The following is a 27832-nucleotide window of genomic DNA, read 5'->3' as shown; positions in this document are numbered from 1 at the left end:
AGGAGGCGTGTCCTCGCCTAGGTATATTCCCTCCGCCCCCCCGCCCGATCCCTACCTGGTCTTGTGCTTGAAATGCTTGCACCTCCTTGTTTTCCACCCCCATCGTTAACCAGGGTGGCTTCCAGGTATAGATTGCTTCCTTCGGTTCAGGCGTTGTTTCTGAACCTCTTTCAGAAACACGTATTTCTCATCGTAGCTTTGGGAAGTATTGCTCACCAGGACACTGGTTCAGGTTCACACTTCATTCGTTCTTAAGGTTTTTGCCACCATTTGGCACCGTATGGCTGTACAGTGTTTATCCTAAGCAGTAACATCTCTAAAATAGTGGTTTGGGTACTAGTGCCAGTTTCTTCTCAAATGTATATAAAAATGCATTTCAAGCAGTAAAAATATTTTACAACAATACCGTGTGAAATCTAGTTGTTCAATTTTGGAAATAATTACATTACTGGTTTAGGATTGTGACCAATACGCACACATGCACACCCCAGGGAATTAAATGAAGGAGGACAGTACAAAGGTTATTTCAATTCAGGTAAGGTACTGTCATTTACTAGCTCAAAGGATGAACATGTTATTTAATTCTGCTGAGCTACATAAAAAGAATGTTATAGGACTTTGGAAAGTTGGCTAAAAAAATTGCATATGTACATAAAATAACATCCCTGTAAACAAAAAATGCTCCATAAATGTGTAAGATTAGTGCTTGATTGGTAACCATATTCATCACTAGTGGAGCAGAGAACTGGGCAACAAGTGTATGTCCTGTCTATGTGGATACCTTGAGCAAGTTCTTTAACTATTTCAGTAGTACAATTGTAAAGGATTTTTAACTTCATAACTATTTGGTTTAATCTTATGAAAGGAGAGTGTCATATCAGGCACAGAGATATCTATTGATAGGGTTACAGTCCACCCTGTAATGATTCATCTGGTGAGCACATTTCCCTCTGTCCCAGACTGTCAGGATGCTTTAGAAAACATTTTCAAATGATATGTATGGTAGTCTGAGGAAACTCCCTTCCTTCTCCACATTTTGGAGGAGGTGGTGTCTAAATAAAAAGTTTTATTGTTAATATTGCATGTTCTGCCCCTGGGGGTGGGGTTTATATAAATAGTTAACTAAGAGCTTTTAATATGAGCTGTTGTGGCATTTCTCCTCATTAATTTTATGCAAGCAGTTTGCAGACAAGGATCAACAACCCTCTGGAAGTGAGGGAGAAGACGATGATGTGGAAGCTGCCTTGAAGAAAGAAGTTGGTGACATTAAGGCATCCACTGAGATGAGGCTAAGAAGATTCCAGTCAGTGGAGAGTGGAGCAAATAATGTAGTCTTCATCAGGACACTTGGGATAGGTGTGTCTGACTAATACACTTTAAGATTATTGATCCTATAATATCAGGACATCACCCTGACTCTGAGAACACTGCCTACAAAGTGGGTTCATGGGCATGGCTCAGTTAATCATTTGATTGCATCCTCTCTGTGTTAGCACTGTGTTGGCACTAGGCATATGGAAAGGCGAAATGGGGTGGTGGACTAGCATGGGCTTAGGAGTAGAAACCTGGGTTTGCCACTTCCTTTGTATTTAACTTTAGGCAAAACAAGAGTACATGGTTCTGTCTAAAATGAGCAGATGCTACTCAGCTCTCCCAATTTGGAATGGCTCCAGACATTTGGGAATGTAGTCTCAGGATAGCCAGATCTTCTGATTTTTCAAAAGAAGTTGGAAATCTGGAGAAGTTTCTATGTTTTTAAATGTAGTTAACTAATTTAAAAATATTGAAAACACTGAACAGCCTCAAATAGAATTGTATGTGGTCAGGATGCTTCCTAAGGACTACATTATGATCTTGTGGCTAAGGGATGACTCTGAGGTCTGAAATCTAGACTTCAGTACAGACTTAGCTAATGGATTGATTAAATCTTGAGTGACTTGAAGATTTTTGTTTTGTTTTTGTAAAACATGTTCTATTTAATGTTTATTAGTTTGATTGTTGCTGCTGTTACAGGAAAACAACAGTATGACGTTGTCATTAGATAAATCAGACATCATGAATAAATTAACTCCAGAGTCTTCATGAACAATTGCTTTTGATAAAAGTGGACTTAAAATATTAGATACAGTATTAATACAGAGTGCACCAAAGAAATATTAGTTGGAAGAAATGTTTGGTTAAACTTGCTTAAAATTCATTATGATAAGTTTTTCTAATCTACCGTCAGTTTATGTCACTGCCAATGAAAATTCTTTTTAGAGAGTCTGAAGAGTTTAAAATGTGTGAGGACTTTGAAACTTACCTGTTTGTTTTGTGCTGATTTTTTTCTTTTAGAACCTGAGAAATTGGTGCATCATATTCTCCAAGATATATACAAAACCAAGAAGAAGAAGACTCGGGTTATTCTACGAATGTTGCCCATCTCAGGCACATGCAAGGCTTTCTTAGAAGATATGAAAAAATATGCAGAAACATTTTTGGAACCATGGTTTAAAGCTCCAAACAAAGGAACATTTCAGATTGTATACAAATCTCGGAATAACAGTCATATGAATAGAGAAGAAGTTATCAAAGAATTGGCAGGTATGTTTCTCTTAGTGATTTTGCAAAGATGTGCCATGGTAAATATTTGCTTTTAAGATTTTTTTTTTTTAATATTTAGGGCTTATATTTTTGAGTGAGAGCAAGTATTTTAAAATGTCATTAAATAATATCAAGCCTAACTTCAATATGTTGGGTTGCTGCTGCTGCTGCTAAGTCGCTTCAGTCGTGTCCGACTCTGTGCGACCCCAGAGATGGCAGCCCACCAGGCTCCCCCGTCCCTGGGATTCTCCAGGCAAGAACACTGGAGTGGGTTGCCATTTCCTTCTCCAATGCATGAAAGTGAAAAGTGAAAGTGAAGTTGCTCAGGTTGTCTACTTGAAAGTTACACAGTCATGTCTGACTCCTAGCGACCCCATGGACTGCAGCCTACCAGGCTCCTCCGTCCATGGGATTTTCCAGGCAAGAGTACTGGAGTGGGGTGCCATTGCCTTCTCCAAATATGTTGGGTATGAGATTATTTTTGGTAGTTAGATACTAAAGTCTTTTCCAAATCAGAATTGCATTTTCTTTGAGGAAAAAAGAGCTCTTATTAACTTTCTCAGGATTTCATTTGTATTTATGTATTGAAAGCATTCAGAAAACTTGATTCAAATACATGTAAAGTAGTGGACTAGTGCATGCATTTATATATATGCTATAGTATCACACTACTAGTATATGTAGTGTTTCAACAACTACATTTCTGATAAGGTTAGTTATAAATTTAACAAATTCTAAATAGGGGGAGGTGAAAGATTGTTTTTGTATCCACCGAGCTTAATGGTATCTTTTTTTATCTTGTTTTCCTTTTTGTTACAGGAATAGTAGGCAGCCTCAATTCAGAAAATAAAGTGGATCTTAGCAATCCACAGTACACAGTGGTAGTAGAAATCATTAAAGCTGTCTGTTGCCTGAGTGTTGTGAAAGATTACATGTTGTTCAGAAAATACAATCTCCAGGAGGTGGTGAAGAGTGCTAAGGACTTGTCACAGCTTAACCCAAAGCAAGCAGCACAAACAGGAAATGGGAAAGAAGCTAAATTGGAATCTGGTGACAAATCAAGTCAAAATGACCCAGCAGAAGGAAAAAATAACCAACAAGTGGTACCAGAGAACAGTGAGGAGCTGGGTCCAACAGAATCAATATCTGAGACACATGTGGTGAATGAGGGGGTGGCTAAACCTGAACTTGCAAGTCAAGTCACAGAAGGATCTGAATCAAATGAAAATGATCTCTGATAGGAAAAGAAATTGTTTGGTATTGAAGGTAGATATTTCTTTTTTTTTTTTGGAGGTGGATTTTTCAACTGGAGTTTTGTGAGATGTTGCTGGGATTCCATATAAAATTGTGACTAAGAATACTGTTTTTGATGTTGTGTTCTCCATAATTTACTCACAGTAGTGGAGCAGCTCTGTTAATAGTTTTGTTAGAGGTCTTTCAGCCATATATGGCAGTGTGCAGTAGGCCCACGTGCATTTGGTTGGCTTAGAACAGACTTTGGATAAATTGGTGAACACTATTGCAGAGAGCAGAGGGTGGTAGGGGAATGATGTTGGCCTCTCCTTCATGATTACCTTCCCCACTATCCCCTTCTGCACTACCAGCTGACTTACAGGAATGAACAGGCTCTGTGAAATCAAAACTCAAGAGGGAAATTTCCATTCTAAGAAAGGAATTTTTGTGTATTGCAACTCAGTTGTCCCCTGCCGCTTTGTTGTAAACATTGGACAAACATGGGTTGTATAGGTTAGAAGTGAATTGTTTTGTGAATTTTTTTACTTTTGGGGATTTTTCTTGTTTTGTTTTTATCCACTCCCCACCCCTTTTTTTTTTGACAGTACCATAGGGCATGTGGGATCTTAGTTCCCAGACCAGGGATCCTACCCATAGCCCCTACAGTGGAAGTTATGCTCATTTTTATGTTTTAATAACATTTGTTACAAACAGATCTGATGGTGCAGTGGTGCAATTTTTGAAGGCAAGTTTTGAAAGAAAAATGTTCCATTCTAGGCATAGAATTACAGACATTTCTGATAAGGTTGGTTATAAAGAATGTGTCTTCTGAGTCACTGAAGTCTACTAGTGCAAAAGGGACTCAAATGCTTTATACTGTAAGCTACTTTACAATGTAAAGGGATATATAATCCAAGCTGTTCCATTGTATATCCTTTGTGAAATGCAACTTACAAACTGAACATTTGTTTTAGCAGTTGTAACTATAAAGCATAGCCCCTTGACAAATAAAGATTATTTTAATGGCTTTGGAATACCAGAACAGTAAACCTTTTGTTCAAAAAAACCACATTCAATGAAAAGGTTTAGAAAGCAAATTATTTAGTGGTAGAATTTTTTCCAGAAAAGAAAAATTCGAATAATTGATAAGAATCTAAGAATACCAACATTTAGCTAGATCAAGGAGTACAAGAAATTGAAGACTTTACTGTCAGTATAATAAATTGACTTACGTGATGCTAAAGAGGTTTTGTATAAAAGCAGCAGCTTCTCTGTGTGAGCTGATGAATCAACAGATTTCATGAATATTTGTCATGCTGTAGCATTTGTAGGATTTGTAAATGATCAGGAAATTCAAGAAAACTTTAAGTTACTAGGAGCCTCTCCAAACAGTGGTCAATAAAATTTAGTAGGTCTTCATATCTGAAAACCCAGTGATCTGTCATCTGTACTCCTAGTGCCCCATCAGTGGCTGGCTCCGTGACAAATTCTGCATCACTTTATTAAAAGAATATCCTATGACTTTGGTAATTACAGCACATTGCTTTCTTCACAGTGTGAAGAAAAAGCTTGGAGGTGAAGAAAGTTCTAAATAATGCTACAAAAGTGGTTAATTAAAGATACATTTATGTGTTTAAAACAAAAGAACCAACTAAAACCTGAATGAAGAGCATGTAAATCTCTTACATACAGAAATCCAATGCTTATCTGAGGAAGAGTTAGCCACAGGATATTTGAGCTGAAAGGTGAATTACCAGTAAGTTCTAAATACAAGAAAACACTAGGCCAGATTTTGCTAAATGCTTTGAAGATGAAGAATGGTCTCATTAGACATTTTTTCATTGCAAGAACAAATGAGCTGTTTTTATGAGGGCCTGGAGAAAAATATTTTTTTCTTTAAAGTGACAGGAGTCTTGGATTAAAAGAAACTGACTCTTTGGAATAATTATGTTGAATAAGGCACTCTTGGTTTCCACAGACACTTGGATTTGAGAATGAAGAAAGCAACGTCTCAAGCCTTATTTAAACTCTCCTTGAAGAATTGCAAAACCAAATTAAATAGCATTTCCCTTCCTTTTCCCAACACTATGTGACTGGGTGAGGAACCCTTTCTCAAAATCTCAGCTTGAGATTTTGTCATTGGGAGAATAAGAAGAACTGAGAGTCCTATTCTCACGGTTGTGAATTTCTGTGAAACATGAGTATCCTTCAACTTGGTGCTGACACACGCAATACTTTGAAAGTTTTTTCAGGGGTTCCTCCAGGGTAAAACTGAAAAAAGAAGAGAGATAACAGAGGATTGCAAAATAAAATAATTGAGAATACTGAGGGGTTGTGAAATTAGCTTTTGGAGTTGGATTTATTTTTTAACAAGTTTGGCAGTATAAATGTTAAGTCTTGCACCAATGGCTGTAGTTGTTTATTGGCTAGTGAACATGGAAATAATTTTTATCCTTCTAATGATTCTGGTTAATTCTTCAAACCAGAAGAATTTGGGATGGGGCAAAGAGAATAGCTTCCCAGGTGGTTCAGTGGCAAAGAATCCACCTGCCAATGCAGGAGGCACAGTAGACGCCAGGTTCAATCCCTGGGTCAGGAATATCCCCTGGAGAAGGAAATGGCGAATCACGCTAGTATTCTTGCCTGGGGAATTCCATGGACTGGGGAGCCTGGTGGGCTATGGTCCATGGGATTGCAAAGAGTCAGAGGTGAATGAACAGGCCAACCCCTGCTATGTGAATAGAAAGGACCTTGCTAATGCAGATGAGGCTGGCGCTTCCTTATATATCTTTAGAATGTTAACTCTTAATAAGTTGAAGTTATCTTGAAAGGATGATAAAAGCATTCTAAGTATCATTGGGGGAATGTGAATAATAGGATTTTGGTGCCTTCAGACTTTCCAAGACAAAGATACTTTTATTTTGATAGTACAAGACTTGGGGAATAAAATTGGCTGTAGGCATACAATTGTATGGAACTAGGTTCGTTTTATTTTGTGAAAGCTGCTACTCTACATAAAGATTTTGATGTAGTAGTTTGTTGTAATCCCCTTCTACATTTGTATTTGGTAAGGCCTAAGTGTGACAAAAGCTCTTCTGCAAATACAAGGTAGTACCGTGTTCTGTTGGAATCTGAGTTCGTTCATTGAGAGATTTATTTTCAAGTTTACCAATTGTTTATTTCCACTAACGTTTGAGCATATTATTTTATATATGATGGGATTCCAGGGTGGGAATGGAGTGCTTTTTCTCTTTTAATTTTTATTTAAAAAAATTAGTTAAACTCCAGTGTTGTGGTTTAGTAAACTTGTTTTGCTTTATGGAGGAAAGTGTTAAATTTGATATTTTAAAACATATTTCTCTATGATTAAATACGATTTCTGAATGTTGTTTTTACTTGTATTTTGCTTTTGATATGGCCAGATATTCAGCTTTTTTTTTTTGATAGTTCCTAATGTTTTCAGAAAAATAAAATTAGTTCCCTAAATACTAGTGTTCTGTCTCTACTTTTTCTTTCTGCCTCTTAGTAAAGCTCTTGCTCTATAATTGTAATTATAAAGTAGTTTAATCATAAAAGATGTTTTTATGTCATATTATGTATTAAAAGTTGTGTGTTGTCCAAAAAGTAAAGATACAAATATTAGTTTCTAAAACTAAAAACTTTTAAGCATTTTATGTCTAATTCAAGTGTTAGATATTTTACAGTGAGTTTGCTTCAAAATGAAGTATATAGTATAGTACTTAATTAAGTTCATTTATTGACTTTTGAATTCTTTAGAGTCCTTACTTTAAGAGTAGTATTTTAATTCACCTTAAAGAATTAGTAGCACATAAAGATTTTAAGTAGAAGAAATTGCGTCTTGAGCATTTCTCTTAGAATAGTTCTAATCTTTATTTTGAAAAGATCAGGCACAAGGTAAATTCATTGTCCATTATGTTTTTCTAATTAATCATTTGACTCCTATTTTAAACACTACAAGCCATTTATCGTTGCCTTTGTTGTTTGGTCATCATCATTTTCTTCCCAAATATTTTTAGATTTTTACTTACTTATTTTTTGGCGAAGTGCAAAACAAAAACTCGGTAGAGTTTTTCAACCAGGAAAGATCGTAAGCATTTTAAGATAGTAGTCGCTCAATTATTTGGAAAAAGGGGCTAAAAGAAAGCAGCCCTGTTAACTGCTTAATGCCAGTGTGTTCTTGTCAGGCTATGTTCGACCCCATTCATGGTCTCTTAAAACGTTGCGTTTGATTTTCCCAGTGATTGTCTTTGGGAGTTCTTTAACAAATTCCACCTAGTTAACAGAAAAACATAGTATGAGACACTTGATCAAGTTTACTGTCCCCACTAGTAAAGCATGTGACTTTAAGTGTCTGATCAAGTGTCTGTTGACTTTCAGTGTCTGTTGTGTGAAGCTAATTGAATGTCTTGGTCACCAGAAACTGTTCTGTTTATTTATAAAGATGACAGTGGAGCTCCATCATGCTGGTTTTTAATGCTGGTTTGCTTTACAGAAGAACAGTCCCTTTATTCTATTGCTTTCCTCTAATTCAAACCAGACCTAGGTCTCTACTTCCCCAGGGAGATGGTCTAGACCTAGGTCTAGAGACCTAGGTCTCTACTTCCCACAGCTAAATGCAAAGAGAAACATCAAGTTAATTCTCGTTTTTTTTTTGACCTTTTAAGAACTGGGTCCTGGAAGTTCTGGGGAGATTTTTTAAAGATAATTTTGAGTATATACAATTTCCTACTTAGGCCTTGACTTGACAGTAAAATACTTTCTGATCTCCCTCAAGATATGACTACTGTATTTTAAAATGTCCTCAAACATTTATGAAAAGAAACTAGGCACTGATTAAGTGAACTGAATGGAAATTAGGTTGCTTAGGTTGAAATTAACTACCTTTTAGCTGAAATGATGCCAACTGAAACTGAATTCTTACGTAGAGGATCAGTCAATATCAACTAATAGGATTCTAGGACTAGAAGGAAATTGTAGTGCCATCTGTGTGTCTTTATATAGAATTGTCCTTAAATCCCTCCTTTGGAGAAGGTTTCAGGAAAAATTCCACAGTTTCTTTGGATGGTATTTTCTTCCTGTCCCTTGAATTTGATCCCTTAATACTTAAAGTCACATGCTTTGAATTTAGAAAGGTATAATGGCCCAAAAGTACTATGATAGATAAGTCGTGCTGTCTTTGAAAATGATTGGCCACTATTTTTTTTTCCTTATATGAAATGGGACTGATTAGTCTGATAAGGATCTTTAGTAGTTACTTAGTATTGTAGAGATGACCAAAGATTCTAATTCTTCAAACATCTGTAGTATCTTAATATAAAGTATTTTAAAGCAAAGTTGAAACAGGTGTCCTCTACTTGTATAATGAGTTACTATAAAATCAAAAGCTAATATATGTACTTACTAGTTTAGATATTTATTTGGTAACACATTTAACTTTTGGGCACAATACTTGCCTTTCTTGGATACTTGTAAGGTGCAGTTGATTTTTTTACATGATCCTGAAGTTCAAGAGTTAATTTCTCTGGGTTGGATGATTTAAAGGGTGCAGATAAAACAACAAAAGCTTTCACTACCTGTAGGGGGAAAAAAATCAATTTATATCAATATATTTCTTTTTCAGACACATGAAAGAGTTTGGAATCAATGGCAAACACCAATACTTAATTGTTTGTTAATAGTAGATTGAGTAATGCATGCATATGCTGGAGATCACCTATGAACAAAGCTTGAATACAACTGTACAGTGAGGTTTTGAGATCTAATTCCAGATAAATGGTTTGAGAGAGTGAGGAATGCAGTGGTTCAATAAAGCTAAAGCCTTCATTTTATTTTCATGTCACACTAGTATTTAACATTTCAACCAGACTAATCCTGTTTATTAAATAGGCAGTCCTTGATTGACAGGTAGCCACTTATTCCATCATACTTAAGAAGTAGTAGAGGATTATTGGAGGTTTAGAGAATATGTGTTTTGAGAGGATTTTGAGGAGGCCTGATGGAGAAAGTGTGTATGTTGAGAAATGGACTCAGAAAGGACTGATCTACTATAAAAAGTCTTTCTTGCCTGATATTTTTTGCTTCTCTTTGTAATACTGTTTAAAACCCACTAACTAGATAACTACTGAGGTGAATATAAGTTATTAACAATTCATACATTGATTCTAATTCATGTTTAATTCTGATATTCAGCTGAAATGGTTGTATTGAGACAAGGAGAATTTGGTGACAGGAGAAAAGTATTTTGGACAACAGAATCCATTGATCATGGAAGTGATACTGGAGGTATGAGTATGGGATCCACAGAAGGTCATGTATAATTTGAGCCAGGAATACAGAAAGAGATGTGGGAGAATGCTGATAAGCAAAGTGTTTTTGAAATTTCAACGTAAAGTATATAGGAAACTTCCATGAGGAAAAGAAAATTCTCTCTTCCATACAATTTGACTTCCTCCTAGAACTAAGGCTGGAGCTTCCCTGGTGGCTCAGATGGTAAAGAATCTGCCTGCAATGCAGGAGACCTGGGTTTGATCTCTGGGTCAGGAAGATCCTCTGGAGAAGAAAATGGCAACCTACTCCAGTATTCTTGCCTGGAGAATTCCATGGACAGAGGAGCCTGATGGGCTACAGTCTATGGGGTCACAAAGAGTTGGACACAACTGAGCTGTGGAAAATTCTTAAAGAGATGGGTATACTAGACTACCTTACCTGCCTCTTGAGAACCTGTATGTAGGTCAACAAACAACGGTTAGAACCAGACATGGAGCAATGGACTGGTTCCAGATTGGGAAAGGAGTCTGTCAAGGCTGTATATTGTCACCCTGTTTATTTAACTTACATGCAGAGTGCATCATGGAAAATGCCAGGCTGGATGAAGCTCAAGCTGGAATCAAGATTGCCAGGAGAAATATTAATAACCCCAGATATGCAGATGACACTACTCTAATGGCAAAACGCTAAGAGGAACTAAAGAGCTTCTTGAAGAAGGTGAAAGAGAAGAGTGAAAAAGCTGGCTTGAAACTCAGCATTCAAAAAACTAAGATCATGGCATCTGGTCCCATCACTTATGGCAAATAGATGGGGAAACAATGGAAACAATGAAAGACTATTTTCTTAGGCTCCAAAATCACTGTGGATGGTGACTGCAGCCATGAAATTAAAAGACACTTGCTTCTTGGAAGGAAAGCTATGACAAACCTACACAACATATTAAAAAGCAAAGACATCACTTTGCCAACAAAGGTCCATATAGTCAAAAATATGGTTTTTCCAGTAGTCATGTATGGATGTGAAAGTTGGACCATATAAAAGGTTGAGTGCTAAAAAACTGATGCTTTCAAATTGTGGAGCTGGAGAGGACTCTTGAGTGTCCCTTGGACAGCAAGGAGATCAAACCAGTCAATCCTAAAAGATATCAACACTGAATATTCATTGGAAGGACTGATGCTGAAGCTGAAGCTCCAGTACTTTGGCCACCTGATGGGAAGAGCCAGCTCACTGGAAAAGACCCTGATGCTGGGAAAGATTGAAGGCAGGAGGAGAAGGGGGCGACAGAGGGTGAGATAGTTGGATGGCCTCATTGACTCAATGGATCTGATTTTGAGCAAACTCTGGGAGATAGTGAAGGACAGGGAAACCTGGTGTGCTGCAGTCCATGGGGTCCCAAAGAGTCAGACACAACTGAGCAACTGAACATCAAAAACTAAGGCTACTTTTGTCATTCCCTGAAGTCGCTTTCATTGGGTCCTAATTAGGATTGTGGTATTTGTTTGGGAACTTGGTCACAATCTCTTATTTGCACTGTTTCTGTGAGAAAGTATAGTACGCATTTCACGACAATCATACATATAGTAAAATCTGCTTTTGCTTGTGCAGTATCTGGTCTTCCCTTTTCAGTAACAGCACCCTGATTTGCCTGTGGAGGATTACTTTACCTCTCTGATGGAGTTGACACTAACTCCTATGTCCAATGACTGGCATATGATCCAGGTTGAGCCAGACAGCAAAGATCTTTGCAAAGACAGCAAAAAGCTGTCTCCTTTCCTGGGGTTGTCAAGGTGTAATTTGTTAAGTATATATGGTGTTTGTTACTGTCAGGTGGGAAGAACCTGCCCAAATAGTGCCAACATAAGGAACGGCAGAGCAAGAAATAGAGACAGACTTAGTTTTGCTAATATCACATGAACCCTTGGATGTGTGAGCCAATAGATTGTTTTTTTTTTTAAAGAAATATAAGTCAGTTTGAGTTGAGTTTCTGTCATTTGCTACTAAAAGAATCTTAAAACATTCCCTTTGGTACACAACTCACTTGTAAAGTTGATTGCCTAATATATATTGCCATGTGTGTCTCATTACATGACTACTTTTGATTCATTCTTTAAAGTGGTTAGATGGGCAACTTGAAAATATGAGATTGCTGCTTTAATTAGTGACCTTCATACTACCTCTCCTCTGACTGGATCTGGACTGCTGACAACAGCTGATTCAATGACCGCTGGGTGCTCAATTAGTGCACTCTCCACTTCAAATGGCCCAATACGGTACCTAGAAGGGGAAAAGAAGAAGCCTTTGACATCTACACCTAAGTAGATTTCCCTGGTAAATTGTGACTTTCTAAAAGTACCAAATGTACATACCCAGAGGATATGATGACATCATCAGCTCTGCCAACAAACCAGAAATAACCATCACTGTCCATCACTCCTCTGTCTCCAGTGACATAAAAATTCCCTCTTATGGTGGCAGCAGTTTTCTCTGGATTGTCCTATGAATCAAACATGACATTGGGGATTAGTTTGATCAGAATAGAAGGGGTATGGCACCCATGAAGTGACTAGTACATTTCATATTCTATTTCTAAAAAAAAAAATTTAAAAAGGTAGTTCCTGGCAAAGAATACAAAAGAATACAAGAGTATAATAAAAAATATTATCTATGCCACCCATGGCACCACATATCTACCTCCCCCCACCCCCTAAAGCCTATCCAGGTGTCCTTCCTGAGGACAACCAAAGTAGCTGGTTTCTTTCACATAGAGTTTAATCTTCACAAAATCCTTAGGAGAGAGATAATATATCTATTTTTTTCATTTTACAGCTGATGAAATAGACTTGGATTTTGTGACTTGTCCAAGGTTACATAGCAAAACATGTGGGATATGAAATTTGGACCCAAGTCTATATGACTCCCTATTATACCACCTTTTCTATTAAAGTCTATTAAAGTTCTACATTCTTGTACCACATATTCAGAGAAGAAACAGAAGGGTCGTGTAGATGTTAGCCTGAGGGCAATTTCCCCTTCTTTTCCAGGTGGTAGGATATTGCCATTTTCATCAATAATCTAGAATGAAAGAAACAGTTTAGGTACCTAAAACTTTCTTTACACAAAATGAAAATGGGTTATTAATAGTTCTGTAATGAATAGCAGAAATCTGAAATAGTCTCTCTTCTTTGTTGAACCAGTTGGGTATTACCCACCTGCACATCGTAGGGTAGTACTCCTTTCCCCATTGAGCCTGGTTTAATTTCTTGTCCTTTCTGATTGGCACAAATTATTCCCTATTAAGAGAATATATTTTATGTCACTATGTAAAAATTCACTTTACTGTAGCTATTAATATATCATGACAATGAAATCCAAGACCCAGTTTTGACTGATTTTTCAAGTATTCAAGCTCATCTTCCAAAATATATTATTTGAGACTGCTGCTGCTGCTGCTAAGTTGCTTCAGTCATGTCCGACTCTGTGCGACCCCATAGACGGCAGCCCACCAGGCTCCCCCATCCCTGGGATTCTCCAGGCAAGAACACTGGAGTGGGTTGCCATTTCCTTCTCCAATGCATGAAAGTGAAAAGTGAAAGTGAAGTCACTCAGTCATGTCTGACTCTTCGAGACCCCATGGACTGCAGCCTACCAGGCTCCTCCGTCCATGGGATTCTCCAGGCGAGAGTACTAGTAGTTCTCAAACTTGAGTATGTATCAGTTAAAACACATCGCTGGGGCCCCATCCCAGTTTCTCATTCATAGGTCAGGGAGAGGCCAGGGTATTTGAATTTGTATTTCTACCAAATTCATAGGTGCTACTGATACTGCTGGTTTGGGGACTACACTTTGAAAATCACTCCTTTTGGCTGAGTACCATTAAGTGCACCTTAAGTTCTATTAAGCCCACTGGGACTCTCTGGGGTCCTTCCCAGTGCATTGGAAAGATGAGCTATTCAATTTTGAACCTCTTCAATCTCTAACACCTCTGAGACTTAGCCTGTGTGAGGAGGCAGGAAAGCCAAGAATAATCATAATTCCCCTTCAGTCAAACCTAGTCGGGCAATTTAGAAGTTTTAGGAAATACCATCACAATTTAGAGCATGATGGGAACACTTCAGGGGCTCAGTTGACAGTCCTGGGGTTGAAAGGCTAAACTTTGTCCATTAAACATACCACTTCTGTCTGTCCGTAGCCCTCATACAGCTCCAATCCAGTTTGCACTTTCCACTGTTCCAGCACCTCTGGATTGAGTGGCTCCCCTCCTGTCAAGCAATGCCTCAGCTTCTTGAATTTATATCTGGAGAGAGAGTTTCACTGGGGTCTTTGGGGAGCAAAATATGAGTGGCTTTCATTGGCAGATAACTAGGACATTGGAAACAAGCAAAGAGTGAGGAAGGGCAAGTCTTAGGAAAGTTCATTCAGAGAATATTTGTTGAGCAACTACTCTTGTCAGATGTTGTTCTAGGCACATGGGGTATGTTATGATTAAAACAGTTTCTTGGTGGAGTTTACATTTAACAGGTCATTCAAGAGAGGAAAATGTTGGAGAAAATGCTAATAATGATATTAAGAACTTATTAAGAGCCAAGAAATATGGCAGCTAGTATTAATAGAACATTTATGATGTTACAAGGGCTTGTGGAGCACTCTCATAATCTTCACAAACTCTGTTTTACAGATGAAGACATTGAGGTTGAAAAAAGTTAAAGAACTTGCCCAAGCCCTCTGAAAGATAAAGAGCAGAGTTGAATAATCTGTACTCTACACTTATCACTTGTCAAGTATCTCATTCACCAAACATGCTGCTGTTGTTGAATTCTTACCACAACCTGTGAGGTGGCTCTTAAATATCTCTTATGGATGGAGTTAAGGGAGCCTTAGCAAGGTCCTCTTGAGTGATTGAGATCCACTATTAGGAGCAGAGTCCACCTGTTTGACTTTGTAGCGTGAGCTTTTAACCAGTGGCCTACTACTCAATTGCCCAGCCAGGTTCAGGTGAGAAAGCTTGGAACAGCTCAATTCTAACATAGTGAGGTCCATAATGGGAGGGAGGGTTTGGTAGAAAATGAATTGGGCCTATTCAGAACAGAAGTCCTTGAATTAATCTTAAAATTTGAGCAAGATGTTCACATTCTGAGGGCCACAAGGAGTTGATTAGGAAAAGGGAAGATTCATGTCTCCTTTATTGTTTCTCATAGCTATCTCCCTCCTAGACATCCACACCTTGGGGGAAGCCTTTTTTCTGTTTGTTTTGTCTTTGAAGGATCCAGGTTTAGGGGAGAAGCAGGTGACTGTAATGACTTAAATTGTTTCTTCCTTTCTCTCTCTCCTTATGTATTAAATTCATGTTAGTTAAATAAATATACTTTGCAACTTCACCTAATGTTCAGGTGATTTGGCTAAGTTGAATATAAGCTTTAAGTCATAAGACTTTATTAACTTCAGGGCAGTATCAATATAGATGTGTGTGTGTGTGTGTGTGTGTGTGTGTGTTTAGAGCAGGGGTGATAAAAGCACTGGGATTACAGAACTCTTGTTGTCTCTGGAAGTGTTCTGTTGTTCCAGTGATTCTTAAACTGGGGATGTTGGGGGCCAGGGGTGGGAGGTTGCCCTCTAGGAGACTCTTGGTAATGTCTGGAGACATTTTTGATCATCACCACTGATGGAGAGGGAATTCCTACTGATATAGGTTAATAGTAGGTAGAGGCCAGGTAGAATGCTACAAAGCAAAGGACAGCACTCCATGACACAGAATTATTTGGTTCAAAATGTCAGTAATGGTGAGACTGAGAAACTATCTTGTACTGAAAAGGGGAGATCTGTGTTGCTGGATTATAACTTTTGTTTGTGGTTCAAATGGAGATTTCTGCCCAAATACCTCTTAAGGTCTTTTTGCACAAGCATCCGGTACACGGTGGGAGCACTGCAGAGGGTCGTGATGGGATAAGTGGTAAGCGTCTGGATGATGGAGAAAGACGAAATATCAGCAGTGGTTAATTAAAGGCAATGACTGGAGCTGATGTCTACAACCTCCTCTTTTCTTTCATTGACATGTGATCATCTCATGGAAAAATACCAATAACCTCAGATACACAGATGATACCACTCTAACAGCAGAAAGCAAAAGGAACTAAAAAGCCTCTTGATGAGAGTGAAAGAGGAGAGTGAAAAAGCTGGCTTAAAACTCAACATTAAAAAAACTAAGATCATGGCATCTGGTCCCATCACTTCATGGCAAATAGATGGGGAAACAATGAAAACGGTGAAACACTTTATTTTCTTGGGCTCCAAAATCACTGTGGATGGTGAAATTAAAAGACACTTGCTTCTTGGAAGGAATGCTATGACAAACCAAGACAATGTATTAAAAAAGCAAAGACATCACTTTGCCGACAAAGGTCCATATAGTCAAAAATACGGTTTTTCCAGTAGTCATGAATGAATGTGAGAGTTGGACCATATAAAAGGCTGAGTGCTGAAAAACTGATGATTTCAAATTGTGGTGCAACCATGAAATTAAAAGACACTTGCTTCTTGGAAGGAAAGCTATGACAAACCTAGACAACATATTAAAAAAGCAAAGACATCACTTTGCTGACAAAGGTCCATTTAGTCAAATCTATGGTTTTTCCAGTAGTCATGTACAGATCTGAGATTTGGACCGTATAAAAGGCTGAGCGCTGAAAAACTTTTGCTTTCAAATGTGGACTCTTGAGAGTCCCTTGGACAGCAAACAGATCAAACCAGTCAAACCTAAAGTAAATCAACCTTGAATTTTCACTGGAAGGACTGATGCTAAAGCTGAAGTGCCAATACTTTGGCCATCTGATGTGAAGAGAAAACTCATTGGAAAAGACCTCAATGCTAAAGATGGAAGGCAAAAGGAGAAAATGGTGTCACAGGATGAGATGGTTAGAGAGCATCACTGACTCAACGGACATGAGTTTGAGCAAACTCTGGGAGATAGTAGAGGACAGAGAAGCCTGCCATGCTTCTGTCAGTGTGGCAGCAAAGATTCAGACACAATTTAGCAACTGAATGAAAACAATTTTAATATTTGTATTTAATATTACATGAAACAGTTATATCAATATTATATTAATATATAATTTGTCAATGACATATAAGATATTTAGATCTTACACATTTAATATTTTATAAAAGAATATTTTATTTTAATATTTATTCTCATTTTGTCTCATTGAATATACTAAATAAGAATACTAATAATGTTATATGTAATTATATGTGATGGTATATTAACATATTATTAAATATTTCTATTTAAATATTATAACATATTTAATACTTTATGAAAGAGAATATTTCATAAATAATAAAATATTCTTATTTTATAAATGTTGGTTTTAAAACTGTAAAATTAACTTATCTACTTCAAGTAACTTTACAAATCTGATGTAGAGACCCAAGTTCTTATGTTACTCTAAATTTCTGTGAAAACTCATAAACCATCTCGTCAAACCAGTTGGCAAAATAACAGGGTGAGCATAGCTTTTAGTCACACACAGGTGTGGTGCTTTTAATAATAAGTATTTTGTTAAACTTGATTGATCATTCATGGAGTTGAAAAATAATTGGCCTTGAATCACATTTTTCTAAAGGCTAAAGAAACTGGAGCCATCTGATATCTCATTCTAGCTGTTGCTGGCTGAGAAGGATGGATGTTCCTGGTTTCAAGAAGAATATTGGGTTCTGAGAATTAGCAAAGTGAGAAGCACAGGGCGAAGGGAGAATGAAAGGCGCTACTCTGGGAGAAAGGTGACACCACCTTCATCTCCTCTACACAGGAGTTCGGATTTATCAACTATTGTCTTTGTTTCACTGAAACAGAAACCAAAGATTTATTTAGACTTGAGACTTAATCTGTTATTTAGAACCAGACTCTCAGGCAGTCGGACACAACTGAGCGACTGAACTGAACTGAACTGAACTGAGACTTAATCTGTTATTTAGAACCAGACTCTCAGGTGGCCACTGATTTAGTGATACTAGCAAATTCTGAAGAATTTGAAGCACAAGAGGGGTTTTATGCTTAAGAGCATTGTGGGTGTTCCTTCTTCACTCTGTTAAATACATTTTAAAGCCAAGTCTCTGGAGACTTTACTTCTTAAAAAAGAAATGGTTTTCATAAGCCCAAGAAGTCCTGCATTCTGAGGAATCATGTCTCTATGGTTTTGGGAAAGATGAGAGAAACCTATATGTAATTTAGAAAACTATATGTAATTTGAAGTAGTGACTTACATCCAGGAAAGTGTTGGTGTCAAACTGGGCCATCCGATGCACAAAGACACAGGCTCCTTGAAGCCAGGAGGAAAACACACTGCCAATGGCAGCCTTGATCCAGCCAGTGTCAGACATGTTCCATATGATATCTGTGGACTTCAGGTCTAGCCAATACCTAAGTGATATGGGGAAGCAACAATACAGACCAAGCTGAAATAAAACAAAGAAACAGGAAAGTAAACAAATTTGTGTCCTTAAGGAACAGCCTTGCCTTGGAACCTCAATGGCTATGGAGAAGGGTCAAAAGAAGCCCCATGCCCGGATGAGCAGCACCACCTCTCATTCTTGATAGAGGGCTTTTCAGAATCTTAGGTAGTCTGAGAGTAGACTGGGAGTCTGGGTTTGGCATGGTTTTCTGAGTTTGTCCACTGAGGTGACAACTATTTACTGAGCAAATATTATATGATAGACATTGTTCTATAGCAGAGGGCAAGGAAGACCAGATTTCTTCCCTGTTTTAAGGGAGATAGATAGTGAATAAGTATCTAAGTAAATATCACAATTTCAAATAGTGATAAGTGCTATGAGGAAAATGAAATAGGGTAATGTGATAGTTTTAGGGCATCTTGGACGGCCTTTCTGGGTGGGCAAATTTATGTGGCCAAAAGGAGAAGGAGCCACACGTGCTGTTGTGGGGACTGAATCAAGGTCAGTTCCTAAGTTCTTGCTTGACCAGTTGGTTAGATGGTACAATTTCCTGAATTAAGACATTGAGAGTTCTATTTTGTAGATGTTTCATTGGAAATACCTAATAGCCACCCAAGTAGAGATGCCAACTAGGCAATTGGATATACATATTGGCAGCTCAGGGGATAATTAAAAAAAAAACAGTTTTCCTCCTTACCTTCCACAGAGGGTATACCCAATTCCCAGGCTGCTCTGAGAGTGTTGGGCCATCTTGGGAGAGCCTGTGGTCCCACTGGTGAAATAAATCGCCATTGGTTCTTGACTTCCTGTCTCCACACAACTGTGCTCTGCAGAGGCAGTTCTGTAAAGTATGGGCCCCAAGATGATGACTGAACATGGCAGACCAGTTTAGCTCTGATATTTTTTTTTTTGCTTTGCTACTTATGCCTTCTTGACACCAGAATGTAATCCAAAGCCTCCCTGAGAGAAATTTCTCAAGAAAACTTATAGGGACTTCACAGGGACTGCATGGCTTGTGGGATCTTAGTTCTACATCCAAAGATGGAACCTGTACCCTTGGAAGTGAGGGCATAAAAGCTTAACCACTTAACCACTAGACCACCAGTGGTCTAGACCACTAGATTCTCCAGGCAGGAACACTGGAGTGGGTTGCCATCAATGCATGAAAGTGAAAAGTGAAAGTGAAGTCACTCAGTCATGTCCGACTCTTAGCCACCCCATGGACTGCAGCCTACCAGGCTCCTCTGTCCATAGGATTTTCCAGGCAAGAGTACTGCAGTGGGGTGCCATTGCCTTCTCCGAGTTACTGAGTTAGGAATGGGCATATGATGCAATTAGGAAGGAATACTGCCTCCCCCTACCCCATTCATCTTGCTTTTTGACCTTTGGATATTGTTGCAAGAGTACTTGATGTCTGGAATCAGCCTAGCCATGTTGGGATCACAAGAAGCATTATCATCCACACTAAGGATGGCATGATGGAAAGATGAATGAGTCTAGGTCCATGCTATCTTCAAAAAAACACTGAATTAACCAACTCTCATTCCATTCTACCTCTGTACTTATTTGTAATATAATAAACTTGTATTGTTTAAGCCATGCTTACTTGGGTCTTCTATTGCTAAAGCTAAGAGCACTTTAACTGATAGTAATATCTGTGTAATATTGTCTGCATAGACAGCCCCCAAAATTCCTTCCATCCAAGCATGCCTCACTGAGGGATGGAGCCTGTGTCCTCTCTCCTTGAATCTGGGCTGGTCTTAAGACTTGCTTTGACCAACAGGACATGACAGAAGTTGTGCAACTTCTCAGCCTGAGCCACAAAGGCTTTGTAGTTTCACTTTTCACTGGAACACAGCCACCACATAAAAATGTTCAGATTGTCCTGCTGGAGAGACAGGGCATGTGTGGGAGAAGAGAAATGTTTAACGAACACCAAAGTCTCAGACTTATGAGTGAACCCACTTGGATCCTCCAGCTCCAGTCAAGCTGATGTGGAGCAGAGATAAATTGCTTCTGCTGAGACCTACATGAATCTCTAACCCAAAGAATCTTGAGCAAATAAAATGATTGTTTTTATATCACTAACTTTTGAGTTGGTTTGTTACTCAGTATTTAATACCCAATAGAACACCTATGAATTTTTGAAACTCACATATCATCTTTTTAATATCTCAGGTTGAAGGAAACAGAGTTGAGGATACCATTTTAATCCATCCTAATTAGATTAAGATTGCCACTGAAATTTTAAAACAGTAAGGATTAATGATATAAACACACACTATATTGTCAAATATAGTTTCATGAAATATTAATGTGGTTTTCTTGGTAACTTGCCTATCCTACCCCTTGTCCCCTCTCCCCAAATAAAAATAAACCATTCAATTGTATTGACTTTTTCAGTAAAATATATGGTGAAATTGGTATGTGTTGGACTGGAGAAAGGGGAATATCATCATAGTATTTGATACAAACAAGCAAACAAAAACAAACCAAAAAGGCCCAACTCATCTTTGAATGCTTCTTAATCTAGTGTGTAAAACTTTTGATATAAAGCTTTTGATTTTTAAAACAAAGAAACATTATAATCTGTGAGTGACAAGAAGATTTTCAAGCAGGGTTTCCAGCGTATGACTTCTGTCTTTCTTTGCATACCTGAGTTATATATATAATCAGTTTTTTGGAACTGATTATATGCTGATGATTCCAGATTTATATCCTTACCTCCTTGAGCCTGAGACTCAAATATCTACCACTTGCTACACATTTGTTTGTTCTTAGTCCCCTCAGTCGGTGGCTCAGACAGTAAAGAATCTGCCTGCAATGTGGGAGACCTGGGTTCAATCCCTGGGTTCGATCCCTGGGTTGGGAAGATCCCCTGGAGGAGGGCATGGCAACCCACTCCAGTATTCTTGCCTGGAGAATCCCCATGGACAGAGGAGCCTGGCAGGCTACAGTCTGTGGGGGTGTCAAAGAGTCAGACACGACTGAGCAACTGAGCACACAACTTTAAACTCTTTCTCAAGCTGATAGTATCCCACCCACTAAGTCATCCGAGCTAAAAAGCAGAAGATTCCTGCCTTCATTCTTCATGTTCAATGAGTCTCCAAATCCTTCTAGTTCTTTTTTAGTGTGCCTCCTCCTCTTGGTACTACTCATCAGAGCTTGGACTTAGAATTTCGTCATTGCTTCCCTAGATAAGCCTTTCAGATGGTCTCTCGGATTCCAGTTTGGTTCTATTCAAATTTATTTTTTATGCAGTTGCCAGAGAAATCTATTTAAAACTGGAAACTGACCTTGACACTTCACTTCTTAAAACTCTTCACTGGCTTCCCTTGTCATGTGTGTATTAATTGCTCCGTCGTGTCCGACTCTTTGTGACCCCATGGACCACAGCCCACTCTTCCATCCATGGAATTCTCTGGGCAAGAATACTGGAGTGGGTTGCCATTTCCCTCTCCAGATCCCTTGTTCATAGGATCAAGTTAAAAATTTAGCATACATGTTCAATCTTTGGGCTTCCCTGGTAGTTCAGCTGGTAAAGAATCCACCTGCAATGTAGGAGACCCTGGTTCTATTCCTAGGTTGGGAAGATCCACCGGAGAATGGATAGTCTACCAACTCCAGTATTCTTGGGCTTTCCTGATGGCTCAGCTGGTAAAAAATATGCCTGCAATGTGGGAGACCTGGGTTTGATCCCTGGGTTGATAAGATCCCCTGGAGAAGGGAACAGCTACCCACTCCAGTATTCTGTCCTGGAGAATTCCATTGACTGTATAGTCCATGGGATCGCAAAGAGTCAGATCTTTATATGAGAGGCTATTATCTGGCTTCTGCTTGCTCTTCTGGCCTCCACTATGACTTCATATTTTCCTTTCTAGCCACCCCCAACTGCTTGCACAAACTTTCTTTGCACATTTTGGGATTTTCTTTGCCTCCATACTTTTTTCATATAGCTCTTCTTCCTGGAACACTGTTTTAAGCCCCTTATGATCAGAATCCAGGGTCTTGAGCTGAAGGGAAGGGTCCTTTTTATTAGGACAGGAAAAGAGAAATATCAGTCAGGCCCATAATTTTAACTGTTTCCCCATTCTAGTATAATATTCTGGAAAATGTTCATGAATGTCTATCCATGGGAGACAGAAGTAGCATAAGAAACCTTAAAGTGAACTCCCAGAAGATTAACTCTAACCAAATGAGATAGTACTGATTATGGCTGTGTGTGGTTTTCTGAGAGAACAGCCAGTTGTTGGCAATTTATGGCTCTCTTTTCCTTAGCTTTTAGAGAAACAATCCATGCCAGTTGTCAAGTTATGACACTCCAAAGTTGTTTGTTTGAAGTGAGGATTCCCTTTACCTTGAAAAATACTCCCCAAATGTATAAATTTCAATTTGAAATTCATGTGAGTTCAAAGTTCTCTGTCTCCTGTGGATTTTGTGATGCTTTAAAGGCTTTCTGGGGACTCAACAGAATGTGGCAGAGTTGTTTAGGATAGGAGTCTTGAAAGTGGGGGAACTTGCTGCCCAGGAGTATATGCAAGATGACTGGAATGAGAAGAAAATAGAATTTCAAATTATATGTATTTTAGAATTCATTCTTTAAAATAATTATTTTTTATATTTGTGTGGTGCACAAAAGTACATGTATATAATTTATAAATAAATAAATACATATGTATTAGGGGAGTGTGTTAAAAATATTTTACTGAGGAATATGAATATTCAATTGAATAATACTACCTTAGGGAATTACTGCACTGCTGAATGGCTTTGTTAATTTCAGACTAATAATAATTACAATTACTATAAATCTTACAGAGTGATTACTCTGTGCCAAGCATTATGCTAAAAACTTCACATGCTTCATCACATTTGATTTTTATACAACTCATTGGGGTAGAAACTATACTATTCTTATTTTATGGATAAGACACAGAGTTTTAGAGATGTTATTTGACTTATCCAGAGGTACTCAGTTTATGAAAGACACAAACAGCATCCTCTGGCATAGCTGTGGGAAAACCTTTTGGGTCTGACCAACAGGGTTTAGTTTTGATTACTGGTAAAATTTTATTCCAGCAATGGAAACTACTTTTATTCAACAGAGTTTATATGTCTTCTTTTTATAAGCTAATCAAAAGTATTTTTTAAAAAAACATAAGCTACTTAACAGCTCTTTGAAGGATAATACATTTAATAAACATTTTACTCCATTTTTTACAGTTTAGGAAGCACTTTCTTCCTTATTAGCTTATTTTATCCTCAAAACAACACTTAAGACATGTGCATCCTTATTCTACATATAAGGAAAACTGAGGTTAAGTGTGCTGTTTTGTTCAGTCCTCAGTAAGCATGTCTTAGGGCCCAACTAAATGGTAGGAACTAGAAATGGAATGATCAGTCAAATAGACAAATAGTGCCTTTGCCTTCTTGGAGCTTACTGTTTGGAAGAGGGATGGAAGTTTTTTCTGTAAAGACCTAGATAATAAATATCTTAGGCTTTGGGGGTCATAGAGTCTCTGCTGTAGCTACCCAACTCTGCTCTTATAAGATGAGAGCCACTCTAAACAATATGTACAGAAATGGGTGTGGTCATGTTCCAACACAACTTTATAAAAGTGAGTGCCATGCCAGAATTGGCCTATGGGTCATCATTTGTCAACTGCAGAGGAGAAAAACAGATAGTAAATACAGGAACAAATGAGTGGATATGATATTTGGATAGTGATGAGTACTATGAAGAAAACAATAGGATGATGTGGTAGACTAGCTTGGAACTGGTGGTCAGAGATAGTCTCACTGAGGATAAGACATTTGAGTTGAAGTTTGACAGGAAGTCATCAACTTCCTGTTGATGAGGGCTGAGGAAGAGCATTCCAGATAGAAAAAACAGCAGGGGCAAAAGCCCTGAGGTGAACCACATTTAAGGGAAAAAAATGGTGGCCAGAGTCAAGGCTGTGAGTTGTGGGAGACGTGCTCCAGGACTTAGGCAAGTACTAAGTCAGGTAGGACACTCATCTCAGGCCCTGGCAAAAAGGAGGGAAATGGGAGCAGAGCTACAGCCCTTTCTCTGTCCTTAAAACGTTTTTATTAGGTGATTTTTTCCTGAGACGGAGCCTGGATCAACCCACAGCATGCAGGAGTCCTTGGAGGCTAGGAGACTCTGAGATGCAGTTGTGACTGGTGTTATTGCTGGCACTGCAACTAATGTGGGGAAAATACTCACTGAAATAACTCTGGGAAGCTGAGCCACCCATCCTGGCTGTGTGGAGACACCAGGAGTTTGGTCTTCAAGTCTGGACACTCGGACACAATGGACTCCACTGCTGGGATCACCTCCTCACTGGCCACGATGCACTTGGCCTTAGATGCATGCAGCCGATAGAGGATGTCTTTTGCTGTCAGCTGGGTTGTTCCTGGCATGAAGACAAGCCCTGGGAAAGAGACAGGCCTCTGAATAGACTGCGGACTGTGGAAATTTGGGCTTTGTGCCTGCATGGCAAAGAGCTGCAAAATCTAACCTTCAGCTACCCTTGTCTTGGTCTCCAGGAACATCTCGCAGGACCCTGATCTCTGAGAGATCCTTAGAGCACCGGCTTCAGAGTCCGACAGTCCCTGGATCTAATCCCATTCTTGCAACATACTTGCTTTGTGACCTTGAACTTATTCCTTCATCTCTCTGTGTCCTCCTTTCCTTCTTTGTAAAATGGGGAAACTAATAATAAGTCTGGCACATAGTAAGCATTATGCTGTTGTTGTTTAGTTGCTAAGACATGTCTGCCTCTTTTTGCCACCCCATGGACTGCAGCCTGCCAGGCTCCTCTGTCCGCAGGATTTCCCAGGTAAGAATACTGGAGTGGGTTGCTATTTCCTTCTCCAGGGGATCTTCCAGATCCACGGATGGAACCCACATCTCCTGCACTGGCAGATGATTCTTTACCATGAGCCATCATAATGGTGGGCTATTATTATGTACCATTTTAGTCATTGTCATATAACACTTAAACAGTACTTTACATTTTACAGCACTTTACAGGTTTACATTTTCATGAATATCAACTCATCCAATCATCTGAACCTATGGTTTCCAAATGAGTTTGGCAAGATAAGCCACTAGGGATAAGAGAAGAAATTAGAATTTAAAAAATTTATTGCAGATATGGAATTCTGTTTATGACTTTATCTCATTTTTATATATATTTTTATACATACTGTATTAGCAAAGTAGAACAACTTAAATAACTATATCCAGATGGGAGTATATGTTTCCCAAGAATTTTTATTGATAGATTGTATAGCCAAAAAAAACTTGGAGGTCACTGTTCTAAGCAACCATGTAAATCAATGCAGTTGTTGCCATTTGATGGAATATGAGCCAAGCAAGTGGCAGAGTCAGCCTTCAAACCTGGGTTTTCTCAGTGGTCTGTGTTCATTGACATATGCCTACATTACTTTGGCAATGCTTCATTTATTCCACTGTTTCACATCATTCTAAACATTGGCCTGTGATGGGCCTGATTTTAAAGTACTAGTTCCTTATGAGAAGAACATATATGGGAGAATTAGATGAAAAACAGAGGGAAAGTGGATTGTACTTTTTAAAGCAGATCAATGGCAAGAAAGTGGAATGTATGTAAAGCATTACAAAGAGCCACCGCCATTTATTGAGTATATAATATATGCCTGGTATCTCACTTAAAATTAATCCCAGCAGACAGATGACAACTAGCCCAGGGGCTGTAAAGTAAGTGGCAGAACCAAGATTCAAAGATACACTTCCCAGACTCCAAGACCTGTGTCATATACCAGACTCCTTATTTCTTGGTGAGTTCCCTGAAGTAGGCTAAATAGGAAGATATGGAGTTGAATTCCTAGGAAGGAAACTTCAATTACTGAATGTATCTTAAAAGCTCTTACATGTCATCCCCTCTTGAGAAGATGAATAAATATTTGATGTGATAAGTTAATCAAGAAAATATCTCATCATTCACTCAATATAAAAATATAAGATTTTGCAAACCATTTGTTCTTAGTGGCTCAGAAGTTATTAGTACTCTTGGGGGATTTGTGATGTGGATGTATTCAATGGATAGCTTGGGGGTCAGGAGTAAGTTCTCTTCTAGTGGATTTCAGATTTTTACGCTTTACAGCAAAAGCAAAGTATTTAGCTATGTGGTGCATAGTACTAGTATCTCTGTTTACTGAGATTTAATTATTCTGAATTTGAAAACATAATCCCTCAGGCGCTTGTTTAACATTTAATTAATTGTATATTTTTGACCATTCTGCTTGTGGGTTTGTTTTTAATCTCAGTATTTCACAAATGGCATACATTATGTTAAGTAATATTAGTATATTTTTATGACAAATAAAACCTTTAATCTCTTTCCAACCCACAATTGGTTTCACATTTGCAAATTCCTTTTTATAGTGAATGTAAAAAGAATTTTATATATTGCTATTTTATGTAATATTGGCAATGAGAGCATTTTTCAACACTATTATGAAATCCTTGTAATTATTCTTTTAATGACATTCCAGCAAATTGAAGCATCATAATTTCAATTAGCAATAACCACACTCTCACTAAACTTTATTCTCAGCTAGTTTTTAAGTTATTTAATAGTTCCTATATAGTTGTTTCCATTTTTTCCTATTATTAATGATATTGCAACAAGCGTTTTTGTGTTCTGTATAGTAGTATATCCTTCGGTATTCTTGTTTATTTTTGATTGACTTATAAACATTTATGTTGTGTGTGCAAACTTTTTCAGTAAAAGGCCAGATTGTAAACATTTTAGGCTTTGTGAGTCATACCATCTCTATTTCAATCAGCAATTCTGCTGATGTAGTGCAAAAAGAGCTATAGACAATACATAAATGAGTGAGCATGGCTGTATTCCATTATAACTTTAAAGCTTTCTTTACAAAAATAGATGGCCAACTCACTGGCCGTGGTTTCTGCTGAACTCTGTCCTAGAAAGGAAAAGAGTTCTGTAGAAATTTTACTGGGGTACATTATAAATTACTACTGTGGGAGAAAATGTGTCATTTAACACATTAATTTTCTGGGAAGAGGCAAAGGTTTTCCAGCTGGAATCTACAACCTTAGTCTTAAAAGTCATTTTGTTATAGTCCTTTTTTCTTCCTTTTGTACTGCTATGTCAGGGAGAATCCAAATGTATTCAGAGAAGGAAGTTCTGGAGCATCTGGATGAACACGTCATAACCAGCACTGCAAAGAGGTATTGGTACCCACGTTTGCTTTTATAGAGTTTTGT

The 27832-nt window shown here is 38.2% G+C and overlaps 2 protein-coding genes across 2 annotated transcripts in view; one reads left to right on the top strand and one right to left on the bottom strand.

Moving 5' to 3' along the window:
• THUMPD1 (THUMP domain containing 1) overlaps nt 1-7302 on the top strand; it is a 7762-nt gene extending 460 nt beyond the window's left edge. Inside the window, exons 2-4 of the mRNA XM_010837144.1 lie at nt 1182-1356; nt 2335-2583; nt 3403-7302. Of these exons, the coding sequence (XP_010835446.1) occupies nt 1182-1356; nt 2335-2583; nt 3403-3821 (843 nt within the window). The 3' untranslated portion in view covers nt 3822-7302. The remainder of the gene's footprint in view (nt 1-1181; nt 1357-2334; nt 2584-3402) is intronic.
• Nucleotides 7303-8022: 720 nt separating this feature from the next.
• ACSM4 (acyl-CoA synthetase medium-chain family member 4) overlaps nt 8023-27832 on the bottom strand; it is a 22539-nt gene continuing 2729 nt past the window's right edge. Inside the window, exons 3-13 of the mRNA XM_010837412.1 lie at nt 24779-24986; nt 19250-19393; nt 18364-18520; nt 15980-16059; nt 14275-14398; nt 13314-13394; nt 13075-13176; nt 12471-12598; nt 12279-12378; nt 9291-9410; nt 8023-8109 (exon numbers count right to left, since the gene is read on the bottom strand). Of these exons, the coding sequence (XP_010835714.1) occupies nt 8023-8109; nt 9291-9410; nt 12279-12378; nt 12471-12598; nt 13075-13176; nt 13314-13394; nt 14275-14398; nt 15980-16059; nt 18364-18520; nt 19250-19393; nt 24779-24986 (1331 nt within the window). The remainder of the gene's footprint in view (nt 8110-9290; nt 9411-12278; nt 12379-12470; nt 12599-13074; nt 13177-13313; nt 13395-14274; nt 14399-15979; nt 16060-18363; nt 18521-19249; nt 19394-24778; nt 24987-27832) is intronic.

This window comes from Bison bison, unplaced genomic scaffold, assembly GCF_000754665.1.
Source record: "Bison bison bison isolate TAMUID 2011002044 unplaced genomic scaffold, Bison_UMD1.0 scf7180017864072, whole genome shotgun sequence".
In the NCBI taxonomy this organism is placed as follows: Eukaryota; Metazoa; Chordata; class Mammalia; order Artiodactyla; family Bovidae; genus Bison; species Bison bison.
Note: the sequence above shows the minus strand (reverse complement) of the source record. Positions and strands in the feature narration are given on the sequence as shown.